Source organism: Pelodiscus sinensis, chromosome 4, assembly GCF_052426305.1.
Source record: "Pelodiscus sinensis isolate ZL-2025 chromosome 4, ASM5242630v1, whole genome shotgun sequence".
In the NCBI taxonomy this organism is placed as follows: Eukaryota; Metazoa; Chordata; order Testudines; family Trionychidae; genus Pelodiscus; species Pelodiscus sinensis.
The window spans coordinates 107,088,859-107,113,138 of record NC_143055.1 but is presented as its reverse complement, the minus strand read 5'-3'; the positions used below and the strand labels follow the sequence as shown (position 1 = coordinate 107,113,138).

At 42.3% G+C, this 24,280-nt stretch overlaps 1 protein-coding gene across 6 annotated transcripts in view; it reads left to right on the top strand.

Annotated features, from left to right (window-relative positions):
• Positions 1-24,280, top strand: part of SEC24B (SEC24 homolog B, COPII component) — an 85,717-nt gene that overhangs the window by 24,178 nt on the left and 37,259 nt on the right. Inside the window, exons 4-10 of one of the 6 annotated variants that reach the window (XM_075929711.2) lie at positions 2,981-3,085; positions 9,988-10,068; positions 12,464-12,633; positions 14,260-14,444; positions 15,926-16,028; positions 21,003-21,129; positions 22,171-22,280. In XM_075929711.2, coding sequence (XP_075785826.1) covers positions 2,981-3,085; positions 9,988-10,068; positions 12,464-12,633; positions 14,260-14,444; positions 15,926-16,028; positions 21,003-21,129; positions 22,171-22,280 — 881 coding nt within the window. Of the gene's footprint in view, positions 1-2,980; positions 3,086-9,987; positions 10,069-12,457; positions 12,634-14,259; positions 14,445-15,925; positions 16,029-21,002; positions 21,130-22,170; positions 22,281-24,280 lie in introns of all 6 variants that reach the window. The other 5 variants (XM_075929710.2, XM_075929709.2, XM_075929713.2 and 2 more) reach the window with 5 other exon arrangements.

Sequence of the window (24,280 nt, the reverse complement as noted above, 5' to 3'; positions counted from 1 at the left end):
GTTAAAAGACAGGAAACAAAGGGTAGGAATAAATGGTAAATTTTCACATTGGAGAGGGGTAACTAGTGGTGTACCCCAAGGATCAGTCCTGGGACCAATCCTTTTCAACTTATTCATAAATGATCTGGAGAAAGGGGTAAGCAGTGAGGTGGTAAAGTTTGCAGATGATACAAAACTGTTTAGGATAGTCAAGACAGCAGCAGACTGTGAGGGACTCCAAGAAGATCTCACCAAACTGAGTGATTGGGCAACAAAATGGCAAATGAAATTTAATGTGGATAAATGTAAAGTAATGCATATCGGGAAAAATAACCCCAACTATACGTACAGTATGATGGGGGCTAATTTGTCTATGACAAATCAGGAAAGGGATCTTGGAGTTATCGTGGACAGTTCTCTGAAAACTTCCACGCAGTGTGCAGCGGCGGTCAAAAAGGCAAATAGGATGCTGGGAATTATTAAGAAAGGGATAGAAAATAAGACCCAGAATATCTTACTGCCCCTGTATAAAACTATGGTACGCCCACATCTTGAATACTGTGTACAGATGTGGTCTCCTCACCTCAAAAAAGATATTTTGGCCTTGGAAAGGGTTCAGAAAAGGGCAACTAAAATGATTAGGGGTTTGGAACGGGTCCCGTATGAGGAGAGGTTAAAGCGACTGGGACTTTTCAGTTTAGAAAAGAGGAGACTGAGGGAGGATATGATAGAGGTCTATAAAATCATGAGTGGTGTGGAGAGGGCTGATAAAGAAAAGTTATTTATTAGTTCCCTAAATAGAAGAACTAGAGGATACCAAATTAAATTAATGGGTAGCAGGTTTAAAACTAATAAAAGAAAGTTCTTCTTCACACAGCGTGTAGTCAACCTGTGGAACTCCTTGCCAGAGGAGGCTGTGAAGGTTAGGACTATAATAGAGTTTAAAGAGAAGCTAAATAATTTCATGGAGGTTAGGTCCATAACAGGCTATTAGCCAGGGGATAAAATGGTGTCCTTGGCCTCTGTTTGTCAGAGGCTGGAGAGGGATGGCAGGAGACAAATCGCTTGATCATTGTCTTCGGTCCACCCTCTCTGGGGCACCTGGTGCTGGCCACTGTCGGTAGACAGGATACTGGGCTAGATGGACCTTTGGTCTGACCCAGTACGGCCGTTCTTATGTTCTTATGTAAAATATATATGTAGATTTCAGCTACATTATGGGTTAAATAGGCTTTTGTGGGCTAGCCTGGGAACCTATCTACCATTTACAACTTTGTTTCTATGGTAAAATGTGTTCCAAGTTCCAAAAAACTGATTTACAAATAAACTTTTGGAACACAACCCATTCATAAATTGGGGACTTCCTCTAATTTAAATTCTCCTGCTTCATCCATTTGAGAATCTTTCTAAAGTAGAATACTGTGATGGCTAGCCTTTTTTAAGCTTTTGTGTATTTTAAGAGAATGCATGTTAAAATGGCTCACTGTACAACAGTTAAACCAGTTTGCGCTAATAATTGAATATTGTTACATATACATGTAATTGTATGCATACATGAATGCCAAAGTATATATGATTTATCTGCAACAATTTTATTGTATGTAATAGAAATATGTTTTCTAATGGGTGGTATGCTAGTTTATATTCACTGCTTTTATTAGAAAAGCCCAGAACTCTTGAAAACTTTGGAAGTGTCTGAGTTGTGCTGCCAAGAGGAAAACTGTGCATCTATAAAATGAACAGATGCTGAAGATTTTGAGTTCTTGCGTAGTTTAAATTAAATCACTAGTTCTGCACAGAGTCAACTGATCAACAGTTAACATTTCTGTGTGCTGTGCTACACATCTATACATTATGTGTATTTATGTAACATGTCTATAGTAATAACCTGTTGGTTAGTTTGTAGACTGTTTTGTGTTGATGTACCTGGATGCTCAGTGCATTTGAAAATGAGGACTAAATTTGGACTTACGGGCCTAGTTTTAGGCCTTAATTTCTTTTATAATCTTGACCAGCACAGTAGCACTAATATTTATTAAACTGCTTCAGGGGGTAGCTGAGTCAGTACCATATACATGTTTTGTTAAGTCTCTAAAGTGCTACCAGACCATTTATTAAACTGACACATCTTGTTTAAAATGCATAATAAGAATGTACAGGCAGTCCCCGGGTTACATGGATCCGACTTGCATCGGATCCCTACTTACAAACGGGGTGAGGCAACCCCGCACTAGCTGCTTCCCCCCAGCAGACCAGGGAGACGCGAAGCTAGCGCCCCCCCCACCCCAGCAAACCAGGGAGACGCGGAGCGGCTTTTCTCAGCAGACACCTCAGCTTGAGAATAAAGGACTGAGAGAAGTGAGGTGTGGGAGAATAAAACTGAGCTCTGGACAAATGTTTGGCTAGAGTTTCCCCTACAATATGTACCAGTTCCGACTTGCATACAAATTCAATTTAAGAACACACCTACAGTCCCTATCTTGTACGTAACCCGGGGACTGCCTGTAATGGAAAATTTGAAAAGGTTGAACATGTGTACTGATGTGGTGAAGCAATCATATATTTCATTCCTCTTCTTTCCAAACTGCAAAATACTAAAGAATTTGGTTTCTTCTTTAAAAGGGCAAGGTTGCCAAGCAAACTTATAATTTTTCTAGAAGTTTTGTCATTGGGTTTTAAATTAAATAGGGAAGAGCAGATATCTTTCTGAACACTTTCCAGGGGGCAAAGGTTTACCTTATTATATATTCCTTCCTACTAATTTTCCTTAGGCACTACTAATGCTGAACCAAACTAGTTGACTAAAATGCTGCTTTTGTTGAACTACTTACAGAGATGGTCTAGCTCTCTTAGACTAGATAACGAGCTTTCATCACTTGCATGTTAGGATGATCTCTGGAATGCCTGATTTCTCTCACTTTTAATGCAATGATTTGTGACTTTTGTTTCTCATCTTTCCTGTCTGTTTGACTCTCTTGTGTTTGTGCTTTCCACTTTACAGGCATGCAGTATGGTGGATATGTTAATAATCAAGCTAGCTCTGCACCAGCTCCCTTGTCATCAAGTTCAGATGATGAGGAAGAGGATGAGGAGGATGAGGAAGCAGGTCTGCTTTAGCTTTAAACCAGTATATTGCTTTTTTCCTACCCAAGTTTTGTCTTCATTTTTCAAATTCCTTGAAATAATTAAAAATAAAAAATGTAAACCCAAAAGTAGTTGTGAGTCTTCAGACACCTAGAAAGCTAAGGGGAAATTTCTAACTATTGTATGAATGTGGTAGTTAAGAAGGAATGTAGCAATTGGCAATTGTTCAGGTTTTTTCCTCTGAGTAATATGCATCTAATTTTATAGTGTAATGGTTGTACTTTCTGAGCCTTAATTTCAGTATTCTAACTTGGAACAAACTTGTAATATTCTAACGGAATGGGCCTGGCTGTAATGCTTTTTGGTGATTGGTTTGACTGCTACCGCTACACAAGTAGATTTTTTAATGACAGTTAAATACATCAGGGTTGGTTTTTTATATATTTCTCCTAAGTATAGGAAACGTAAATATTGCAATAAAGTAAAATGTATTGTAGTAGGTATTCTGTTTAAGGCAGTAGCTGTTAGGGAACAGTACCGTGTAGTATCAGGAAAGACACGCCCGTTCAGTTTTAGGAGGCAGAGAAAGGAAAAAAGTAAAACTCCTAGTGTCTTGATGTCAAGATCATCCTCTCTCTCCTTTGATATGCCAGTGACCAGTATGGCAGAGAATCACTATGCCTTATTGGACAGTATTTATACAGAAAAATAAGGATCTCTGAGAGAGTGCGATATTTCTGTTGACCCTCAAGTATTTCATCTCCATAGTCTATTGCGGAATTCAGAACACTTCAAGAAAATTCTGCCCCTCCTCCACTCAAACTTGATTATGATTTTTTTTTTGTTAAGATATAGAATAGATTGTTGTTTTGTGCAATTTCATAGGGAAACTTAATTATGTGTAAGTTCACAGGCACTTTAGGGTGATACACAAAGTGGGACCAAAGCTGTCCTCCACTTTTCTTGTGGGATCTTAAGCCTGCTTGTCTTCATGGATTATCTCTTACCAAATTCTGGTTGCTATCTTAGAGAAGTCACTTACTTTGAAAACTGTTCTTATGGCAGTTTTTATAGGTAGGAGGATTGTTGGGAGTTTCAGGCTTTTCATTGCATGGATCCATGTCTGATTTTTATCTTAATGATTTGGTTTCAAAACTAGTTCTGTGTTTTCTGATACTTCCTCGTATTTATTTTTCTTGCTCTGCATGAACCCTAAAAAAAATTTAAAAAATGAGCATCTACAGCAGAGGTGGGCAATAAAATGGCAGCAGTATGCCAAGTTAGCCCCAGTGGGCTGCTACTACTATACTTACCTGTGCCTCCTCAGGTAGGGACAGTTGCAGTGCCTTTTCGACCGGGACACCACTTCTTGCAGCTCCCATTGACCAGGAATAGTGATCCATGACCAACGGGAGCTGCAATTGCACATACCTTTGGAGGTGCAGGTAAATATAGTAGCAGCAGCCCAAGATGGGTTAATCCTGGGGAGCTGGATCTGGCCCATGCGTCAGTATTTGCCCAACCCAATCTATAGCATTGGTCATAAAGAGAATGCTAAATATTTACTTTTGAGCCCTCTTGAGAGAGAAAAATATGTAGTTGTTGGTTCATCCTATTGGTAGAGATATGCAACCTCGTATATGAAGTAATGTGCTTGGTTTTGGGTATTAGGAAGTCCTATTGTTAAAAACTGAAGAGGCCCCAGACTCAATTAAGGCTTATTTCATAAAGATATTCACTGCTTTGGAAGTGGAGAGAATGGTTATTTCTCTTGCACAATGTATAGGAACCCTATTGGGAGGATATCTCTCTATGCTTTTATCAGTATTTGTAGCCTTCATGTACTACTGTTGCAGCTTCCTCTTTTGAAAAACATGCTCTGCAGACTCCTTTTCATTAAACATTTTACTCATCCATTGAATTCTGTGTTAGTCTGTTTTCTGCACTCCTTTAGAAGGAGACCTTGAGAATAATTTCTTTTTTGATTTGTTCCTTGTTTTACATCAGCTCGTGTCCTGCACATTGAGCTCAATTGGAGGATGTTTTTCACTGAAGGTTTTTTTGTTTGGAAAGCTTTTAAACAAGAAGTGTTCCTGAAGAATATCCCTAACAAAAAGGCATACTCAGAGTAATGTTTTTATCTCCTATTTCAAAGAAAAAAATATAACAACCTCTCTAATTTTTAGCAGTTGGCAGAGGTCAACATCGATTTCTGAATGAAATTAAGTTAATCCACATAGTTTTCAGAGTTCTTGAAAATTAAAATTGAATACAAGCAGAATTCAGGTTTCTTTGGCGAATGATCTTAAATGAAATCTTTATCCTAATTAATTTTAAATTGTATTCCTATCTTATAAGTCTGAGGAATATTTTCTGCTAAACTTTGTTTTATAAAGCACTCTTTTGCTTTCTGTATAATCAGATTCTCTAGTTTACCTACTTTAGAAGTGGTGATGAAGGTGGTTTGTAAAATATATATAGTTGTGGTGTTGGCACATGGGCATGATCATTTTTTTAACCAATATTTTTACATTCATCATTAGAAAATAGCCATTGTACATTTTTTGTCAAGGTTAAGAAAGGATACATTAGCTTACTCTCACACAGAGCGCTATTAACTCTAGGCTCACAGCCTCCATTGATTTCACTAGGGAGGGAAGTTCAAGCACAATAATGCCATTAAAACCTTGGCTATAGAATGTCACTATTTTACTGGACTATATATTGCATGTAGGAGGCTTTAATAGTAAGTTTGTTTCTTAGATCTCACCTCGATCAATTCAGAAGTACAAAATTGACACCTCTTTGTGCTACAAGTATACCACTAGAGTGGTAGGAATGTGGTTACAGAAATGTGTCAAATTTCTGCTGCAATGATTGCAGAACAGACTGCAGAACCTGATGGCAACATCAGAGTTCATGTTATCAAGGACATTTTGTGTGTGTGGTACTCATGGTTATCTGGCACACTGGTGTTAGTCATTAGTACATGTTACTGGAAGAATCAGTAATCTGGAGGGAACTCTGTTACGAATATATAAGGTATACAAAGACATTAATAGTGCTATAATCCTGATTCAGAAAGACAAGTGCCTAAATTTAAGCATGTGAGAATTCCTATTCTGTATACGAACCTAACTAAATCAAAGCCCAGTCATGGGTTGGTATGAGTAAAATGCAACATAATACCTGTAGTATAGAGTAGGGCCATCAACAAAATATCCTTGCAATGAGGGGAAAATGTGTAGACCACCCTCAGAATTCTCAGTATAATCTGGATCCCTGATGAATTTTTCAGGGGGCAAGGATAGTACATAAAAGGTGTTTACAGGCATGAGGTCACACATTTCTCATAGGATATGAGGAGTTGGTCTCATTTTACTCGCGTAAGGTTTATGAGTAGAGCTATTAAACAGATAATCTGAGATGCTTTTCTCTAAGTATAATCTTCTTTCAAAGTAATCTTTCTCCCAAAGTTGGCCTGGAGAACTTTTGTAGAAAAAAAAATCAGACTTAACTTTTTTCCAGTGTCAGACTAAACATTTATCATTTGTTCCCAAGTTTTCATTCAGCTCACAAAGATCTTCACACTATTCTTTGGACATAGGTATTTTGTCTTCATTGTATTCATTAAAAAGATATATTTAAATTTCCGCTTCATGGCCATTGATTTTATGCCAGCGCTAGTGAGTTGCACCTTCAGATGGTGCTTTATCCAAATTTGCATAGTAATCAGTTTTTCCTTTGTATTCATTAAAGTAAAGCTTTGAAGCATCTGTGCTTTGTTTTGCCATATACTTTGATCATTACATGGTAGTATCTTAATGAGTGGCATCTAATAGTATGGATTGATATAATAAATGTTATGGAATCCAAATTACTGTTAAATAAATTATAAATATCTTCTACAACTATTCTGTGACATCAGAACATTCACAAAACTTGATCTACCTTAAAATTATTATAATTGGGTAGTAGTGGCCTCTTAAAAAAATATTAAGTTAAATCATCTTTCTAATGCAAAGAACAAATTAATTTTTAAAAATAATTCCTATATCAGTGCCTACCATATTTTGTTGTGTGTATGTGTGTGGAAATGAGCTCCCCTTTTGGATTTTAATTAGCAGTGGTTAATTCACAGAAGTTATGCTGCAGCTGAATAAACAAGAGTCTTGTTTGCTTCAGGTCCAAGAATGTTCCCCCTAACAGAAAAAAGACAAAACTTGCTAAGGAAAGAAATGTTGTTCAAGCTCGTATGCAAATATAACAAAGGAATGTGTTTACTTAGTTCACAAGTTTATTTTTAATTAGCACTATAGTTTTTAAGAAAATCTATTTTTGAGAGAGAGAAATCTTTGATCATAAGAATAACTGATTTTAAATATTGAGTTGAAGCCTTGTTTTACACCCTAATTAAAAACTTCATAGCAAGTACTTCACCATTTCAGTTATAGTTATCATTACAAAAGTGGTGTTTGCATGTTACTAATAACATTGTCTCCCAGAATCATTTCACTCTGCTGCTATGCATGGAACATTTTCCCTATTCCAGTTTGCCAAGCCAGCATGCTCTTTCTATTAATGTTTTCTTTAAATCCTCTTTGGTTTCACTAGGAAGGATGAGTTGTAATAGCTGATAACCTAGAGCAGGGGTGGGAAACCTCAGGCCCAGGGGCTGGATGCAGCCCCTGAGATTTAGCCCTGCTCTCTTTCTCTCCATTGCTAGACTGTGGGGCTGGAGCACACAAAATCTACTATGGTGGGCCTCGTGTGTGAGGGCAATGTTGATCTTTATCCTTCTCCACCACTGATCTAGAGACAGCATTGGGGGAATTTCTTAAGGCCTTTCATCCTGTCTCTCCCCTCCACAAAAACTGTATGTGGCTTTGTTTTGGCTAAAGTCCTACATGTACTGTTTTCTTTGTGTTGCATTTTGTGATTTGTAATTCAAAGGCTAAAATTATCTGTATTTTTGTTTTAAAGGAACAGGCATACAAAATCATTCTACACTCTCCTGTTCCTTTCTTGTGGCAAATGTATATGAAACTTCACTAACACAGATTCATTTAAAACATTTTATTCTTTTTGTTTAACATATTACACTCCAGATAATCAGAGAGGATAAATATACAGCAGTAGGAAAAATTATACATCAGTTGTCTAGTGTACTCAAGTATACCTTTTGGATACATCAGATGATCCTCTGTTATGACTAGAGTAGAGAACTTTAATAAGCAATATTCAGAAGAATGTGTTACAGATTTTACATTTAACAATGAAACAAGCCACTCTTCATTACGACATCAAACAAAAGGAAGGCCACTGGAAAATTTCAATTGAAAAAGTTACTTCAAAATGCTCTATCTGCATGGTATAAGAATGCTGTTGCTGAGACAGTATAAATTAAAATGCTTTAAATTTCCTGAATTCTTCTAGAGTAAAAAGAATTTTAGAAATAGTTGCCTAAAAATCTCTTTGAAATAAGAAATCAGTTTCATTTTATTTTTGTCCTTATCCATTTGCTGTATTTTCTGGGTACTAAATTGGCTACATTTTATGAGGTTTTTTTTTTTCCGATAGTACAGGCAGTCCCCGGGTTACGTACAAGATAGGGACTGTTGGTTTGTTCTTAAGTTGAATCTGTATGTAAGTCGGAACTGGCATCCAGATTCAGCCGCTGCTGAAACTGACCGCCAGTTCTGACTTACATACAGATTCAACTTAAGAACCGCAAGCGTCCCCAAGTCAGCTGCTGCTGAAACTGATCAGCGGCTTATTCCAGGAAGCCTGGGGCAGAGCAACTCTGCCTCGGGCTTCCTGTAGTCAGCGCTGGTCAGTTTCAGCAGCGGCTGACTTGGGGACGCCTGGGGCAGAGCAGCTGGGGTGCTGCTGGGTTGCTCCAGTAGCACCGCTCCTCGACGCTACTGGACCAACCCGGCAGCACCCCAGCTGCTCTGCCCCAGGCGTCCTGATTCAGCTGCTGCTGAAACTGACCAGCAGCGGCTGAATCAGGACGCCTGGGGCAGAGCAGCTAGGGTGCTGTCGGGTTGGTCCAGTAGTGCCCAGAGCAGCGCTGCAGGACCAACCGGCAGCGCCCCAGCTGCTCTGCCCCAGGGTCCACAACAAAAGCCTGGTCTGCTGGTGAGCAAGGGGGCACACTAGCTGCGCCCCCCCCCCCCCCACCAGCAGACCAGGGACACGGGGAGCAAAGCCACAGCGGCAGCGCGGTGACGCGCCTCTGAGGCTTTGCTCTGGCAAAGCCTCAGAAGCGCGGGAACCCGCCGCCACTGTGGCTTTGCTCCCGGTGTCTCCGGTCTGCTGGGGACGGTCTCCAGCAGACCAGCGGCACCGGGAGCAGCTTTTCTCGCCCTGGAGGTCTAGGTGGCGGATTGCTGCCTGCGAGCTCCGGGGCGAGAGAGCCCTGTTTGTAAGTGCGGATCCGACATAAGTCGGATCCGTGTAAGTCGGAGACTGCCTGTATAGGTTCAACCCTCGGAACCTGACCGGTTCTGAATCAGAGAATTTTGTGGACCACAGAAGGTCAATATTGTCTAGCAGCATTGCCAATGCTTCCTGTGATGTTAGAGTACATTTAGGGGTAAATTAGAGCTAAATAACAGCACAGAATATTGAAAACTAGGACTGGTGGCTGTAAACAAACTTTATGGAACTGCAGGTAACTTTGCCACATCTATGAAAAGTGGACATCCAGCTAACTAAAATCATTCTGGACGATGGATGTTTCTGAATGAGAGAGTTCTGGATTAGAGAGGTTTAACGTATAATAACTTTGTTGGATTCTTAGTGAAATATTGTTCCTATTTCTCTTTAACAGTTTACCAGAAGTTTAAGAAACAATGTACTTTGAAGTCCTATCCTTGCAGAAGTTTACCATTGGTTAAACTAAATCTGTTTTATTTTTAGCTATTGACAGCTCCTCTACTACTAGCAGTGCCTCTCCTGTTACCAACAATTATGATGCCCTTGAAGGAGGTGGCTATCCAGGTGAGCCGTTACTGCATGTTAATTCTAAATTAAGGTACAGGCAGTCCCCGGGTTACATGGATCCGACTTACATCGGATCCCTACTTACAAACGGGGTGAGGCAACCCCGCACTAGCTGCTTCCCCCCAGCAGACCAGGGAGACGTGAAGCTAGTGCCCCCCCACCCCAGCAGACCAGGGAGACGCGGAGCGGCTTTTCTCAGCAGACACCTCAGCTTGAGAATAAAGGACTGAGATAAGTGAGGTGTGGGAGAATAAAACTGAGCTCTGGACAAATGTTTGGCTAGAGTTTCCCCTACAATATGTACCAGTTCCGACTTGCATAAAAATTCAATTTAAGAACAAACCTACAGTCCCTATCTTGTACGTAACCCGGGGACTGCGTGTATAACAAAACAAAGTTACTTGTATAATATACTGTTCCAGTTTCTTAGGCTAATTTTTTTTAAATATCACCCATTTCTTCCTACTTTAAATTTCCCATAATCCCATCATGGATTCCTACATACAGGCAGTCCCCGACTTACGCGGATCCGACTTACGTCGGATCCGCACTTACGAACGGGGCTTTCTCGCCCCGGAAGTCGGGGCGAGAAAGCCCCGTTCGTAAGCTGCTCCGGTGCCCCTGGTCTGCTGGACACAGTCTCCAGCAGACCAGAGGCACCGGGCGGGTTCCCGCGCTTCTGAGGCTTTGCCAGAGCAAAGCCTCAGAGGCGCGGGACCCCCCCGCGGCTGCGGCTTCAGTCCGGGAGCCTGTGGTCTGCTGGGGACGGTCCCCAGCAGACCACAGGCACCCAGATTGAAGCGGCAGCAGCGGCGGTTCCCCCAGGCGTCCCCAAGTCAGCTTCTGCTGAAACTGACCAGCGCTGACTACAGGAAGCCCCAGGCAGAGTTGCTCTGCCCGGGGCTTCCTGGAATCAGCTGCTGATCAGTTTCAGCAGCACCTGACTTGGGGACGCCTGGGGTTCTTAAGTTGATTCTGTATATAAGTCAGAACTGGCGGTCAGTTTCAGCAGTGTCTGAATCTGGACGCCAGTTCCGACTTACATACAGATTCAACTTAAGAACAAACCTACAGTCCCTATCTTGTACGTAACCCGGGGACTGCCTGTATCTTTCTCTTGCCTTTCAGTCATCAGCAAAGAAGTCCAGTATATTATAAAATGTGTAATTCCTAATTCAGATGGCTTGTTTATTACAACACATTTATACAGCAGTATGGAATTGAGTAGCATCTTACTCATGTCCGCTTTAATTCTTTCCTGTGGGCACAAGTCTGGAATTTGAACGCCTGGCTTTAGAGAATTCCCTTTTTTGGAGGGGTAGGGAGTATCAATTTAAATGTTTTTGGCACCATCCCCTGCTTCTCTGGCTTTGTCAACTTTCCAGCCTTGCACAGGCCAACTTTAGGATGGGTGTTGGGGGTGACTGGCACTGCCATGGCTCTATTCCAGGAATACTTTCTAGTCTCTTCACCCTGGTGGTAGATGGTACTTGAAGATATTGGGGCGGTGTGGCAGAAATGCTTGTTAAAGTTGCTGAAATGTTGTGCCAGTTTCAAAACTGCTGTTTTTCCCCTCTGAGAGCTATTGAGACTCTCCTTACCACTTTGTATTAAATTGGGAGCGGCATGCTACAAATAACTCAGGCTTTTAAGTGATTGGGCAAATTCTGTCTTAGAATTCATGTGTGGGGCTTATGGTGTCTTCAACAGAAATATCATGAGCACTCTGGAATTGTAGTGGGGCAGAGTGGCTGACACCCGGAGGCGGAAGAACCCCTCGGGGTGGCCAAACCAGCTATAGGAATACAGATTTACCCTCTTAATAAAATTGAGACTCTCGTTTTGGATGACTAGGAGAGACAGAGACTAAGGGTCAATGGTCTTAGTGCGGTTTCCAGGGCAAGAGAGATTTGGGAGCAAGAGCAGTCATGGAGGAAAAAAATGGTAATATAAGGGTATTTTATTTTTATATTTTTCCAATTTATTTACTTTTTACCTTTTTGTTAAAAGAGGTTAATGAACAATTATATGAATTTTCAGTTACCAAATAGATGAGGTGCATTTAATTAAATGAAGAGGAGAATTAGAAGACAAGTATGTCCTACAGTGGAGTGGCATTCCAGCACCTTGCCCCAGATACTGACAGAGGGTATATCTAAACTACATCCCTTTCTTGATAAAGGAATGTAAATTAGACGTATCGAAATTGTAAACAAAGCCAGGATTTGAATTTCCCTTGCTTCATTTGCATAATGGCGGCTGTGGCGCTTTTTCAAAAAAGCTGCTTTAAAAAAAAACTGGTCAAGACTGGGACCTTTCGACAGAAATGCCCTGTTTCAAAAGATCCTGTAAACCTCACATTTTAAAAAGTTATTCCCTGTCTCAGAGACAGATTCTGCGACAAGTAGTCCAGCTCCTCCTCCTCAAATATCAAGGAATACTAAGCCCTTTGGTTACGGTTATCCAACGCTTCAACCTGGCTACCAGAATGCAACACTGCCTACTTCTGCTATGCAGCCCAGTAATCCAGGGCATCAATCTGGGTTTCAACAATATCCACAAGTAAGATTTTTTTTAATTCAGAAATTATTTAATATTTCTTTTAAATCCTTTTGTAAAGCTTTTAGTGATGTACCTTGGATGACATAGTTCCCAATAATTTATTTGAAAAATGTGAGTATTGTTTTAAGTGTAAGAACTGTAATTTATCAAACAAGCCTGAACATTGATTTAGTAGCTCTAAATTCAGTATTAGTGAGTTCGGTATTTGAATTATTGTGACGAGAACCAACAAATTGTGGTGGTAGCCCATTCAATTACTTGTTCACTGATGGTAAAAAAAAAAAGTAATATTTTAAACCTTTTTTTAAATTGTTGTTTTTGAAGGGGAAAGAAACTGAAGATATATTAGAGTTAAACATTGAATAAAGAGGAAGACCATAATTCCCAATAGACAATCCAGATTTCCCATTGGTTTGTGTATGACAGTGCTAGGTGACACTCCTATCCAAAGTGTGCTGCTTCACTCTGGAGAATGTAGAATTTTTTTGGTAGAAGCAAAACTTCTTAAAATATACTTCTAAAGGGAAAGGGAAGTATAGCCATGTTTAATGTTCCCTTTCTGTGCTTGGTTCATAGTCTTATCTCCTCTATACATTTATTAATAAAAGTCCATTGGGCATTTCACCTGGAAACTATATAGCTTACGTGAATTTGGGTTTTTTAAATTCATAACTTTTGAAAATACTCATTTAAAATAATCCTTCTAAATGCTACAGAAACGAGGGAATGCATGACTGTCTGAGGCTTATCCCGGATTGGAAGGAGAAAATAGAATGTGTATTGCTTGTTTTTTTGTTTGTTTGTTTGGTTTGGAAAAAGTAAAAAGTGAGAACTTTAGAAGAAAGGGAAAATATCAGTTTTCTTGTAATATCCGATCTGGTTTAGCCTCTAGATTTCTTTAGACAGTGTTGAATCAGAGTGTCTTGAAAATGAGGGTTATGCACTTCCTATTGAAGTATCTTTTATGTTAACTTCATGCTTTAGACTTAGAATATTCATATCTTGTTCAAAGAAATACATACGGGCTGTGTCTAGACTGGCAAGTTTTTCCGCAAAATCATCTGCTTTTCCGGAAAAACTTGCCAGCTGTCTACACTGGCCACTTGAATTTCCGGAAAAGCACTGATGATCTCATGTAAAATCATCAGTGCTTTTCCGTAAAAACTATGCTGCTCCTGTTTGGGGAAAAGTCTTTTTCCGAAAGACTTTTGCGCAAAAGGGCCAGTGTAGACAGCATAGTACTGTTTTCCGCAAAAAAGCCCCGATCGTGAAAAAGGCGATCAGGGCTTTTTTGCTGAAAACCACGTCTAGATTGGCCACGGATGCTTTTCCGCAAAAAGTGCTTTTGCGGAAAAGCATCCTGCCAATCTAGTCGTGCTTTTCCGAAAATACTTTTAATGGAAAAGTTTTCCGTTAAAAGCATTTTCAGAAATTCATGCCAGTGTAGACGTAGCCACGAAGTTTTTGTGAAGCAATTATTGTCTTGTGCAAGCTTTTAAAATTACAAGTCTCTTCTCATCAGCAAAGGATTATTAGCTACTGGTATATCTTCCTTAATGGTTATCTGAAAGAATAGTGAGAAGAATTAAGATTTTGTTCATTAAACATGTATGATATTTTTTTCAGCAGTATCCTGGTGTGAACCAGTTATCATCCTCCTTAGGAGGATTAAGTCTACAGCATTCTCAGCAACCAGAAAGCTTGAGACCAGTAAACCTTATTCAAGAAAGGAATATTCTTCCTGTTTCTCCAGTTCTAGCTCCTGTGCCTAATTTGAATTCAGACCTTAGGAAATTGAATTGCAATCCAGAGTAAGTATATTGTTTTCAATTGTGGGTATATTATACGTAGCATTTTTTCTGTGATCTTTCATAATTTAGTTAAGAATAATAAAAAAATGCATTAGGGATGAAATTAATCACAGTATTCTGCTTTAACTAGTCAACCAATTTGTTTCTTCTGGAGAGAAGAGTTGAAGTCCTCTGCATTTCTGTGTGAACGCTAAAGCTGCTTCTAATTTACATCTCCTACTACCAGTGCTTAGCATTATGGCTACCATTCTTGAGGCATCTAAATAAGACTTTTATAGAGTCTACCATTATTGCTGCTTTATGCTTGGGGAAATTCTTTTTTGCTGGAACAGTCTACTGTTGTTATCCCAAGGCCATTGCATTCTAAAATCAAGAAAGCAACATCTTATAAACTAGCTATGGGAACAGTCTTCATGAACCTTACCATAATGACTCTAAGCAGCATTCTAGTCCCAACTCTGCCCCTTAACCTTATTCGCTTCATTTTTGAAAAAGCAATAAACGTATAAAAATCAGAAATACACAGTTTGTGATTTTTTTTTTTTTTAAAGCATGGAATTTCAAAAGCATCCGGCATTGGCCTGACTCTTCTCTAAATAAAGCCATTGGGAGTTTTTTACCTTTGCCATCAGCCAATGATCCCTTAAAATTTCCTCTCATTGTAGGTAATTAGCGATTAGTGTCAGCACTAGAAGGTCTGTTATTAAAATATAACCCCATAACCTTAAAGCTGGGTAAAAGCCTAATGAAAAAAATAGGCTTTACACCGGGGTGGACAAAAGAGCCTCCGTAGGCCAGATTAGGCTCACAAAGCAGATTGATCTGGCCTGCAGAGGCCCTGCTGCTCCTTGCCCACAGGCTGGTTAGTTAGGGCCTCGGGGTGGGGGGTAGTGCATGACATTTCCTCTGCCCTGCCAGGAGCACACAGTGCTTTGAAGTGCCGCACGCAGAGTTGCTCTGCCCCGGGCTTCCTGGAATCAGCCGCTGATCAGTTTCAGCAGCAGCTGACTTGGGGACGCCTGGGGGTTCTTAAGTTGAATCTGTATGTAAGTCGGAACTGGCGTCCAGATTCAGCCTGTTGAAACTGATCAGAGGCTGATTCCAGGAAGCCCGGGGCAGAGCAACTCTGCCTCCGGCTTCCTGTAGTCAGCCGCTGGTCAGTTTCAGCAGCGGTTGAATCTGGACGCCAGTTCCTACTTACATACAGATTCAACTTAAGAACAAACCTACAGTCCCTATCTTGTACGTAACCTGGGGACTGTCTGTACTTTCACGTTTTTGTTTGGTGCCATATTTACACTTGAATATTGTTCTCTGTGGAGACTTGTGCTATTTTAGGCAATGTTTTTTGTTTATTTTGAAAATAGATTTATTAATATTTAAAATGTCACTACTTTGAATCTCGGAGAATATAATTGCATGTCAGTATAGCTTTTGTATGAAAGTTTGCTGTGCTAGCTCATTTTTCTATTTTCTTCTAGTTCATTTCGATGTACACTGACAAATATTCCACAGACTCAGGCTTTGCTAAACAAAGCTAAACTTCCCTTGGGTTTGCTGTTGCATCCATTCAGAGACCTAACGGTAAAATTTAAATATATATATATATATATTTTTTTTTTTATTTTGAATCTCTTCTTAGAATGCTTTGCTTTTTACTTTGTGGTACTTTTTAATCTTTTTGAAGACTTATTTAAGTTTAAGTAACATCAGGAGATATGGAACTATTTTCAAGTAGAATTCAGGCACAGTAGCTACCTGCTAGTGTCTTCCATTATCCACAATGTACAAGTATTCTTGCAAAAGCAAGAATACTGTTCAAGTTATCTAGAATTACAATAAAACGGTTGCTTATCTGACCCTTTTAGCCTATGGTGATACGTTTCCTTTTATCCAACTAAATATATTAATATCCATGATCATAGTTCCTGCCAAGATGCATGCCTACACAGCCTCACACAAAAAATTCTTCCCCTGCCTACTTCCTCTGGATAACCACGCAGCAGCACTTGCATGGCAGGCAGCTGCTCCAGCAGGCAGGGCCAGCTGAGACAGCGTGGTGAGGAAACCGCTGGGGCAGGGTGGAGGTGGGACCTGCTGCGGCTGCATGGCATGGGGAGGCCTGCTCCAGTGGCCAGGGATGACACATGGTGGGGGAGAAAGGGCCTATTCCGGCAGCTGGGGCTGGGAATGAGACCTGCCACATGGCCATGGTGGGGGCAGGGTGTGCTCTGATGGCTGCAAATGGGACATATTACATGGCGGGAGGTGGGGGGAGGTTCTGCTCGAGAGAGAGGGAGAGGGGGATGCCACAAAACCAGCACACATGATATCGATATTGGTACACTAGCCAAAACTCACTTAGCTCATGGTTGTAAAATCTTAGAGGGAACACTGGCCATGATCAGAACAGATTGTTCTCTCCAACATTTTGTAAACAAATACAACATAATAGAGTTCAGTGACATTACTCAGAATTCTTCTTCGAGGAATGTCCCCGCGAGTGCTCCGCATTTAGGTCTGCCAGAGCCGCTGCACCCATGGTTGGCAGATTTCTGATAGCAGTGCTCCTCTGGCTGTGCACAGGTAGCGCTGGCACGTGATGCTTGGAACGGTCTTCCTGGGAGCAATGCCGCCAGCTTTAGTAGCAGCAGAACAGTTGCTCTAGTTTTACCTCAGCCTATAGTTTAGTGTTAGCTGTTAGTATCCAAAGGTTTTTCCTTAGCTTAGCTAGGTTTCCACGTTTTTTGGTTTTTTTGAGGAAAAAAAGAGAGAGTGAGAAAGAGGAACTTTCCCCTCCGCTTCACAGAAGCTGTGGCTCTTTAACTCTGGCACAGAACCGTGGTCTTTATGAGAAGAGTCTGCCTCAAGGGACTTTTAATAGGACATACTTGGTTCCTCAGGATTCAGAAAGTATGAATCCTGCAGGGTCTCCATTTCCATTTCTGACGGACATTGTCACTGTGTCAGCTGCCTTGCTCAACAACACAATACACAGCAGTGCAAACACTGCCTGAAATTGACCAGCAGGACTAGAAAAGCCAGAGAGCTTCAGCTTAAAATGATGCTGCTAGAGAATGATGCAAAAGAGGCACATGGCACCGGCATCGATAACAGTGCTAGCACTAATACCTCATGCATCACAGGGGGCACATGCTGCTCTCGCCACTACAGCTGCATTAGTTGACTTAAGCAGCAGAGCTGACGGTGGCATTGGACACCTCTATTGGGTGGTGATGGCACCCTAAAATTCTCCAATGCTCAGTCTCTTCCTCATCTGTCTTGATGCCCCCGCTACTGAGCGATGAGGATGATGATGCTCCCACAGCCTTGTTGCCCAAACCGCTACAAGGGCAGCAGTGGCAACAATCCCAATGGCTCCTACTACCCATGCCACTCAGCTGGCTATACTGGGACCCAGGGGTGGCTTATAGACTCCTACCCCCCACCCCAGATGCCTCAAGCTTCCCAGACTCAGGTCGTCCCCAGACAATCCCCTGACCACTCCGTATTCTCAGAGAAAGAGGGGGGAATGGATGTCACAGAGTCAGAAAGAACAATGAGCTCACCACCAAAGGAGCACCTCATATCCTTGTCACCCAAGGACACAATCATGCCTCCACCATCCAATGCAGGAGATGATTTCAGGTCCTTCCAGGAGCTTTTTAAGAGGGTGGCAGTCACATTGGACATATCAATGCTAGCTATGCCCAAGACCCAGCACAAGCTCACAAACATATTTCATACCTCACCACAGGCTAAGCTAGCAATCCCCATCAATGAAGCACTGATGGACCCAACTAAAACCCTGTGGCAGATGCCAGTTACAGTTCCACCCACTGATAAAAGATGTGATTAAAAAATACTATGTGGCCCCAAAAGAAGCAGAATTCCTATTCTCACACCACACATCAAATTCCTTAGTGGTCAAAGCAGCTAACCAAAAGGGCAAGCTGCAGACAATGTGCCCACATGACAAGAAATGGAAGTGCCTGGACATCATGGGCAGACCATCCTACTCGTCCGCCAGCCTTCAACTCAGTATTACAAACTACATGGCACTCCTTGCAAAGTACACACACCACATATTCGATCAACTGCCAATTTGTATTACAGATCTTCCTGACAGGGGCAGAGCAGCTCTGCCTCGGGCTTCCTGTAGTCAGCCGCTGCTCAGTTTCAGCAGCGGCTGACTTGCGGATGCCTGGGGCAGAGCAGCTGGAGTGCTGCTGGGTTGGTCCAGTAGCGCCGCACCTCAGCGCTGTGGCACCAACCCGGCAGCCCCCCAGCTGCTCTACCCCAGGCGTTGGCGAGAAAAGCCTGGTCTGCTGTGGGGGGGGGGGGGGGGCGCACTAGCTGCGCCCTCCCCACCTCCCAGCAGACTAGGGAGATGCGGAGCGGCTTTTCTCGCTGCAGAGGACGCAGGCGGCGGGACCGCGGCGCGTCTCAGCGGTCCCACTGTCCGCATCCTCCGCGGCGAGAAAAGCCGCTCCGTGTCTCTCTGGTCTGCTGGGGGGAAGCGTTCCCCGTGCCGCCAGAGGCAGCGACAGTGAGGGAGGCACCCCGCAATAGCTGCGCCCCCTCCTCCTTCGCCCCCGTTCGTAATTAGGGGTCCGTCTTAAGTCGGACTGACGTAACCCGGGGACTGCCTGTATTACAAAACTGGCTATTATAATAGCCAGTACTATTGTTCAAGAGCGGGCATAGAACCCCGATCCTTGGGGGATGCAATCAGTATAAAGTGGGAAGCACCTTTCCTTTATGCATTCCCACCATTCCCACTGATCCAGCACACGATCCTGAAAATCAAGCAGGACAAAGCAAAAGTCATACTGATAGTTACCATGTGGCCCAGACAGACTTGGTACTCTTAACTACTGTGGATGAGAATTTGCCTACCATATAGTCTCCTGCCAGTTTGGTCTGTCCTGACACAGCAGAATGGCCAGATGTACATAAACTACATCTCCACATATGGATGGTGGTTGGCTGATGCCTTCAGAGGTGGACTTTCCCGAGGAAGTGCAACAGATCCTCATGAAGTGCCACAGGCCTGCAACTAGAAAAACATACAATCAGAAATGGCACCACTTCCAGCTATGGTGCTTCAAGCACAATGGCATTCCAATAGAGACGGGAATGTCAAAAATACTTACCTATCTGCTAGAACTCCACAAAACAGGTTTATCACTAAACTAAGTAAGGTACACCTTCCCACCATAGTGGCATTACACCCTTCAATAGAGGGCTTCTCTGCCTTCACTCACCTATCCATGGGAGTCTACAAAATACGTTCCCACCACAACGAGACCTACCTCCAGCATGGGACCTCATTCTTGTCCTAAGGGCTCTTATGGGGAGACCTTTTGAGCCATTAGCCATCTGCTTAATATTATACCTATCATTGAAGGTCGCCTTTCTGGTTGCAATTACCTCTGCAAGAAGAGTGGGTGAGATAGGGGCACTCATGACACAACCCCCTTACACAATGTTCCATAAAGACAAGATGGTCCTCTGTATCCACCCTAAATTCCTCCCAAAAGTACTTACCTCCTTTCACTGCAACGAACCAATATACTTATCCACCTTCTTTCCTAAGCCTCATAAGGATGACAGAGAAAGGGCACTACGCACCCTAGACGTCTGTAGGGCAATAGCGCCAGTGCACGGAGTCCTTTTGAAAATCTCTGCAACTCTTGATCTCTCCTCAAATGAGACAAAGGGTTACCCATATCCAAACAAAGACTATCTAAATGGATCTTCGACTGTATATGCCTGGCATATAGCATATTCAACATAGAACCCCTGACAACCATAAGGGCTCACTCCATGAGATCAATGGCAATGACAACAACCTTCCTGAGAGGAGTCCCAACAGAGGACATCTGCAAAGCTGCCACATGGGGATCAGATCACACATTCACACAGCATTATGCAATACAGGCATTTGCAGACATGGATACACGCTTTGACAGACCTGTTTTCACAGTTACCAAGTCAACTTTGCCAAAGAGCCCACCACCAAGCACAAACATTGCTTTGTAGTCATCTAAGGTGGAGCACCAATGGGGATACTCCTTGAAGAAGGAGGGAAGGTTACTCACCCTGTGCAGTAACTGGAGTTCTTTGAGATGGTTCCCCGTGGGTACTTTACCACCCATCCTCCTCCCCTCCTTTTCATCTGCTTCTGGGTCAGAGAAGGAACTGAGTAGGCTGTTGGCTGTGTGCATGGGATGATTGTTTCAAGCGTCGCACGCAAGCGCTCCATGTGCACAGCCAACTGGAGGGGCACTGCTATCAGAAGTCTATCGACCATGGGCGCAGCGGCGCTGGTGCAGCTAAGGTGGAGCACCCACGGGGACAACCATCTCGAAGAACTCCAGTTACTGCACAGGGTGAGTAACCTTCCCTTCTCACCGATGTGAGATAAAAAAATCTGATTGTCAAAATATGTTGGTTTTATAAAGCTTTCAGAGATTAAGATATTGCACAATCCTGTCCTCTAAAACTTTTGCTCGAATCCTCTTTGCTACAGCTTTTCATTATTTCACTTTTTAGCAATTACCAGTCATAACATCAAGCACTATTGTGAGGTGCAGATCCTGCAGGACATATATCAACCCTTTTGTTTCCTTCATTGACCAAAGGAGGTGGAAATGCAACTTATGTTATCGAGTTAATGATGGTAAGTTTCATTACAGAGGTAAGTAGCTGGTTTAATGCAGCTATGTAACTTATTTAATGTCTTATATTTGTATCAACAGCTGAGATGCCTTTCACTTAGAGTATATGGGATTTTTAATAGCTAAATCATTTGTCAGGGGCACCTATATTTTGCCAAGTGAAGGTTACCGTGCAATAGGTCAGGAGCCTGAGGGCAACACATCAGTTTGGACAATCTGAGCAATATATAGTAAACTTCCAATAATCCGGCACCTTTAGGACCCAGGGGGTGCCGGATTATCAGATATGCCAGACTATTGGAAGGTGGGGCTATGAGGAGTCTGGGGTGGGGTGGGGGGGATGCCACCCCAGACTTCTCATAGTCCCCTCTCCCAATAGTCCGGCTCTGCCCCAGGCATCCCCGATTCAGCCGTTGCTGGTCAGTTTCAGCAGCGGCTGAATCGGGGACACCTGGGGCAGAGCAGCAGGGGTGCTACAGGACCAACCCAGCAGCACCCCAGCTGCTCTGCCCCTGGCTTCCCGATTCAGCTGCTGGTCAGTTTCAGCAGCAGCTGAATCAGGGAAGCCGGGAGCAGAGCAGCTCCAATTGTCCAGCAGCCGGAGCACTTCCGGGTTCCTGATGGTGCCAGACCATCAGGAGTGCTGGAGCATTGGATGCTGGACCAATGGAGTTTTACTGTAATTTAAAAGCAATTTTCTCCACTGACTACTAGCATAATACACAATCAGTCAAGGTCATACTTAACAGCAATCAAAGACAAAAACCAGTTTCAGAAATACAGTGCATGTTGAAACATCTCATTGTAGGGCACTGGAAGCACAGAGTAGATGTACTTTGTCCATAAAATAGATGTTCTTGTCTTCAGTTCCTTAACTTTGATATTTAGGTTTCACAACATTTTTACTGTTTTCTTACCTACATACTTTTTAAATGTTTATGGTCTAATTGCTGCTTTAACTTTATGTTGAATGTTGTTAATTGTCACTAAGTCTGTGTATCTGTCAGTGAATAATTTACTTTGGATTCCTAATTTTCATTTAGTTCCTGAGGAATTTATGTATAACCCTTTGACACGATCCTACGGGGAGCCTCATAAGCGGCCAGAAGTCCAAAATTCCACAGTGGAGTTCATTGCTTCTTCAGACTACATGGTAAAAATATATATTTTAAAATATGTGAATTTAATACTAGTGCAAGGGGCTAGCGTGACAACCCTATTTACAACTAAAAAGTGTATACCTATCTGACATTTCAGACTTCCCCACAGCCCCCTACCTGTGTCCTTCAATTACAATTTGGAGGGATCCTTAGGATTGAAAGACTAATTGTATCTGTTCCCATTTGAATCATTCTATGCCAAAACTTAACTATAAAGATGTAAATGCCAAAGAAGATACCTTCTAATTTGCCAAAGACCACTCGACTCATTCATTAGTCTCTGGCTTTCTCATTTCCTCTGGAAAGATGGGCAGGACTCAGGGCTAATCAGAAGAATTTTGGCATCTTTCAAAGAGCTCCTCTTCGTTCCCCAGACTTATTCTTGCCTCTTGCGAAATTAACAACTAGAAAGCAACCTGCAGCCAGCCTCTGATAATCATGTTGATCATAATTGAGCATGGAAATGGAGCCTTTTTCCAATAAGAGGAAAACCTAGCATTTGTGCATCCTACAATAGCACTTTGGGCACCATCAACCATTTTTTGCTGACCAGCAGTTGCCAGAAAGTGAGGGTTCCATTGCAGCCCGAGACAAGTTCTAGTAGTGCAACACATGGAAATACCCACTCAGTTCAGTGAGTATGATAGTGCTTTGTGCAAAGAGAGTTTTTCTAAGAGTGGGATATGAAGTATTAGGCAGTAATCTATTGAAGTGGCCTTGTAATGCCAGCTTCACAGGCTAAGAAGTGTAAGGACTCATCAGGTAGAAGCTGCTCCAGGAAATGATGTATTAAATACATACCAAGGTCTGGGATTTAAAAGGGAAGGAGTTACTCATATCTGAAATCAAACTCTAAACTACTTTTTGTGGCCTTCCTGAGCTGTCAGTGTTAATCTGTCCCCTTTCTGTATTTACAGTGACTCAGGAAAGAAGGATCTCTTCCTTTATATTATAAGAGGAAGGGATCATTTCAGAGTATAGATGTGATTTTTGTCACAGGTTGATTTTAAGCTCTGACCCTCTTCGGGGTTGCCATTTTCTACCATCCTGTTTTTTTTTCCCCCCCTCAAGAGTAAGCTTACCTACAGGTAGTGAACCATCTCTTGGATATCAGAGCAAATGTTCAGAAAGTAGAAGATGGAAATTTAATCTAGATAATAGGGATGTTAGCATCTAGTCGACTAAGCAAGAGCTTATCGATTAGCACTATCAACTAGTCTCTTCCCACCCCCACTGTGGCTCTGCATTGTAATGCCCAGGGAAGCCGGTGTGCGAAGTCGCTAGCTCGGCCCCTGTTCTGCGGGTGTCTTCACAGTGTGTGTGTTTGTGGTGTGATGAATGAAAAGACACGCGTGGAACAGGGGCCAAGCTGGCGACTTTGTACACTGGCTTCCCTGGGTTTTACAATTCAGAGCCACAGCTTGGGAGCTTATGTTAAGGCTTGGCGCGTGAGCCAAACTGAGTGCCGTAACTGCTTTCAGTTGTCGACTAATTGAATGGTCGACAGAAAGTCTATCAACTATTCGATTAGGGAAGTAATCACATTTTAACATCCCTACTAGGCAATTGGTAGCTACAAAAGGTATTGAGGTCGAGTTAAGATTCATTTTGGCTCTGAAGTGGGTTAATGTTCAAGATTCAAATTCAAGATTGGGTTTTTCCAGTCTGCATTAGCTGTGATTGACTAGGAGAAATTTAATCTCTTTGGTAGATTTAAAAGAATGTCTTCATATTCCCATAACATCAAATGTTCTGGAGGTTCACCTTAAACTGGCATTTCTAGTGCCACTACTACCCTTTGGGCTGGCCTCAAAACTGAGGGTTTTTTACAAACGTCCTGTCTGAGTGCAGCTGCCTTCTCATGGAGGGGATTCTGTACAATTACAAATGTGGTCATCTGGTTTATCATGGTGAAGCTGCAGAAATGAGCTTTGAGGGAAATAGCTTGAAACTTGGAACCTGTTCAGGGATATAGACCGCTTAGTCAAGCCTG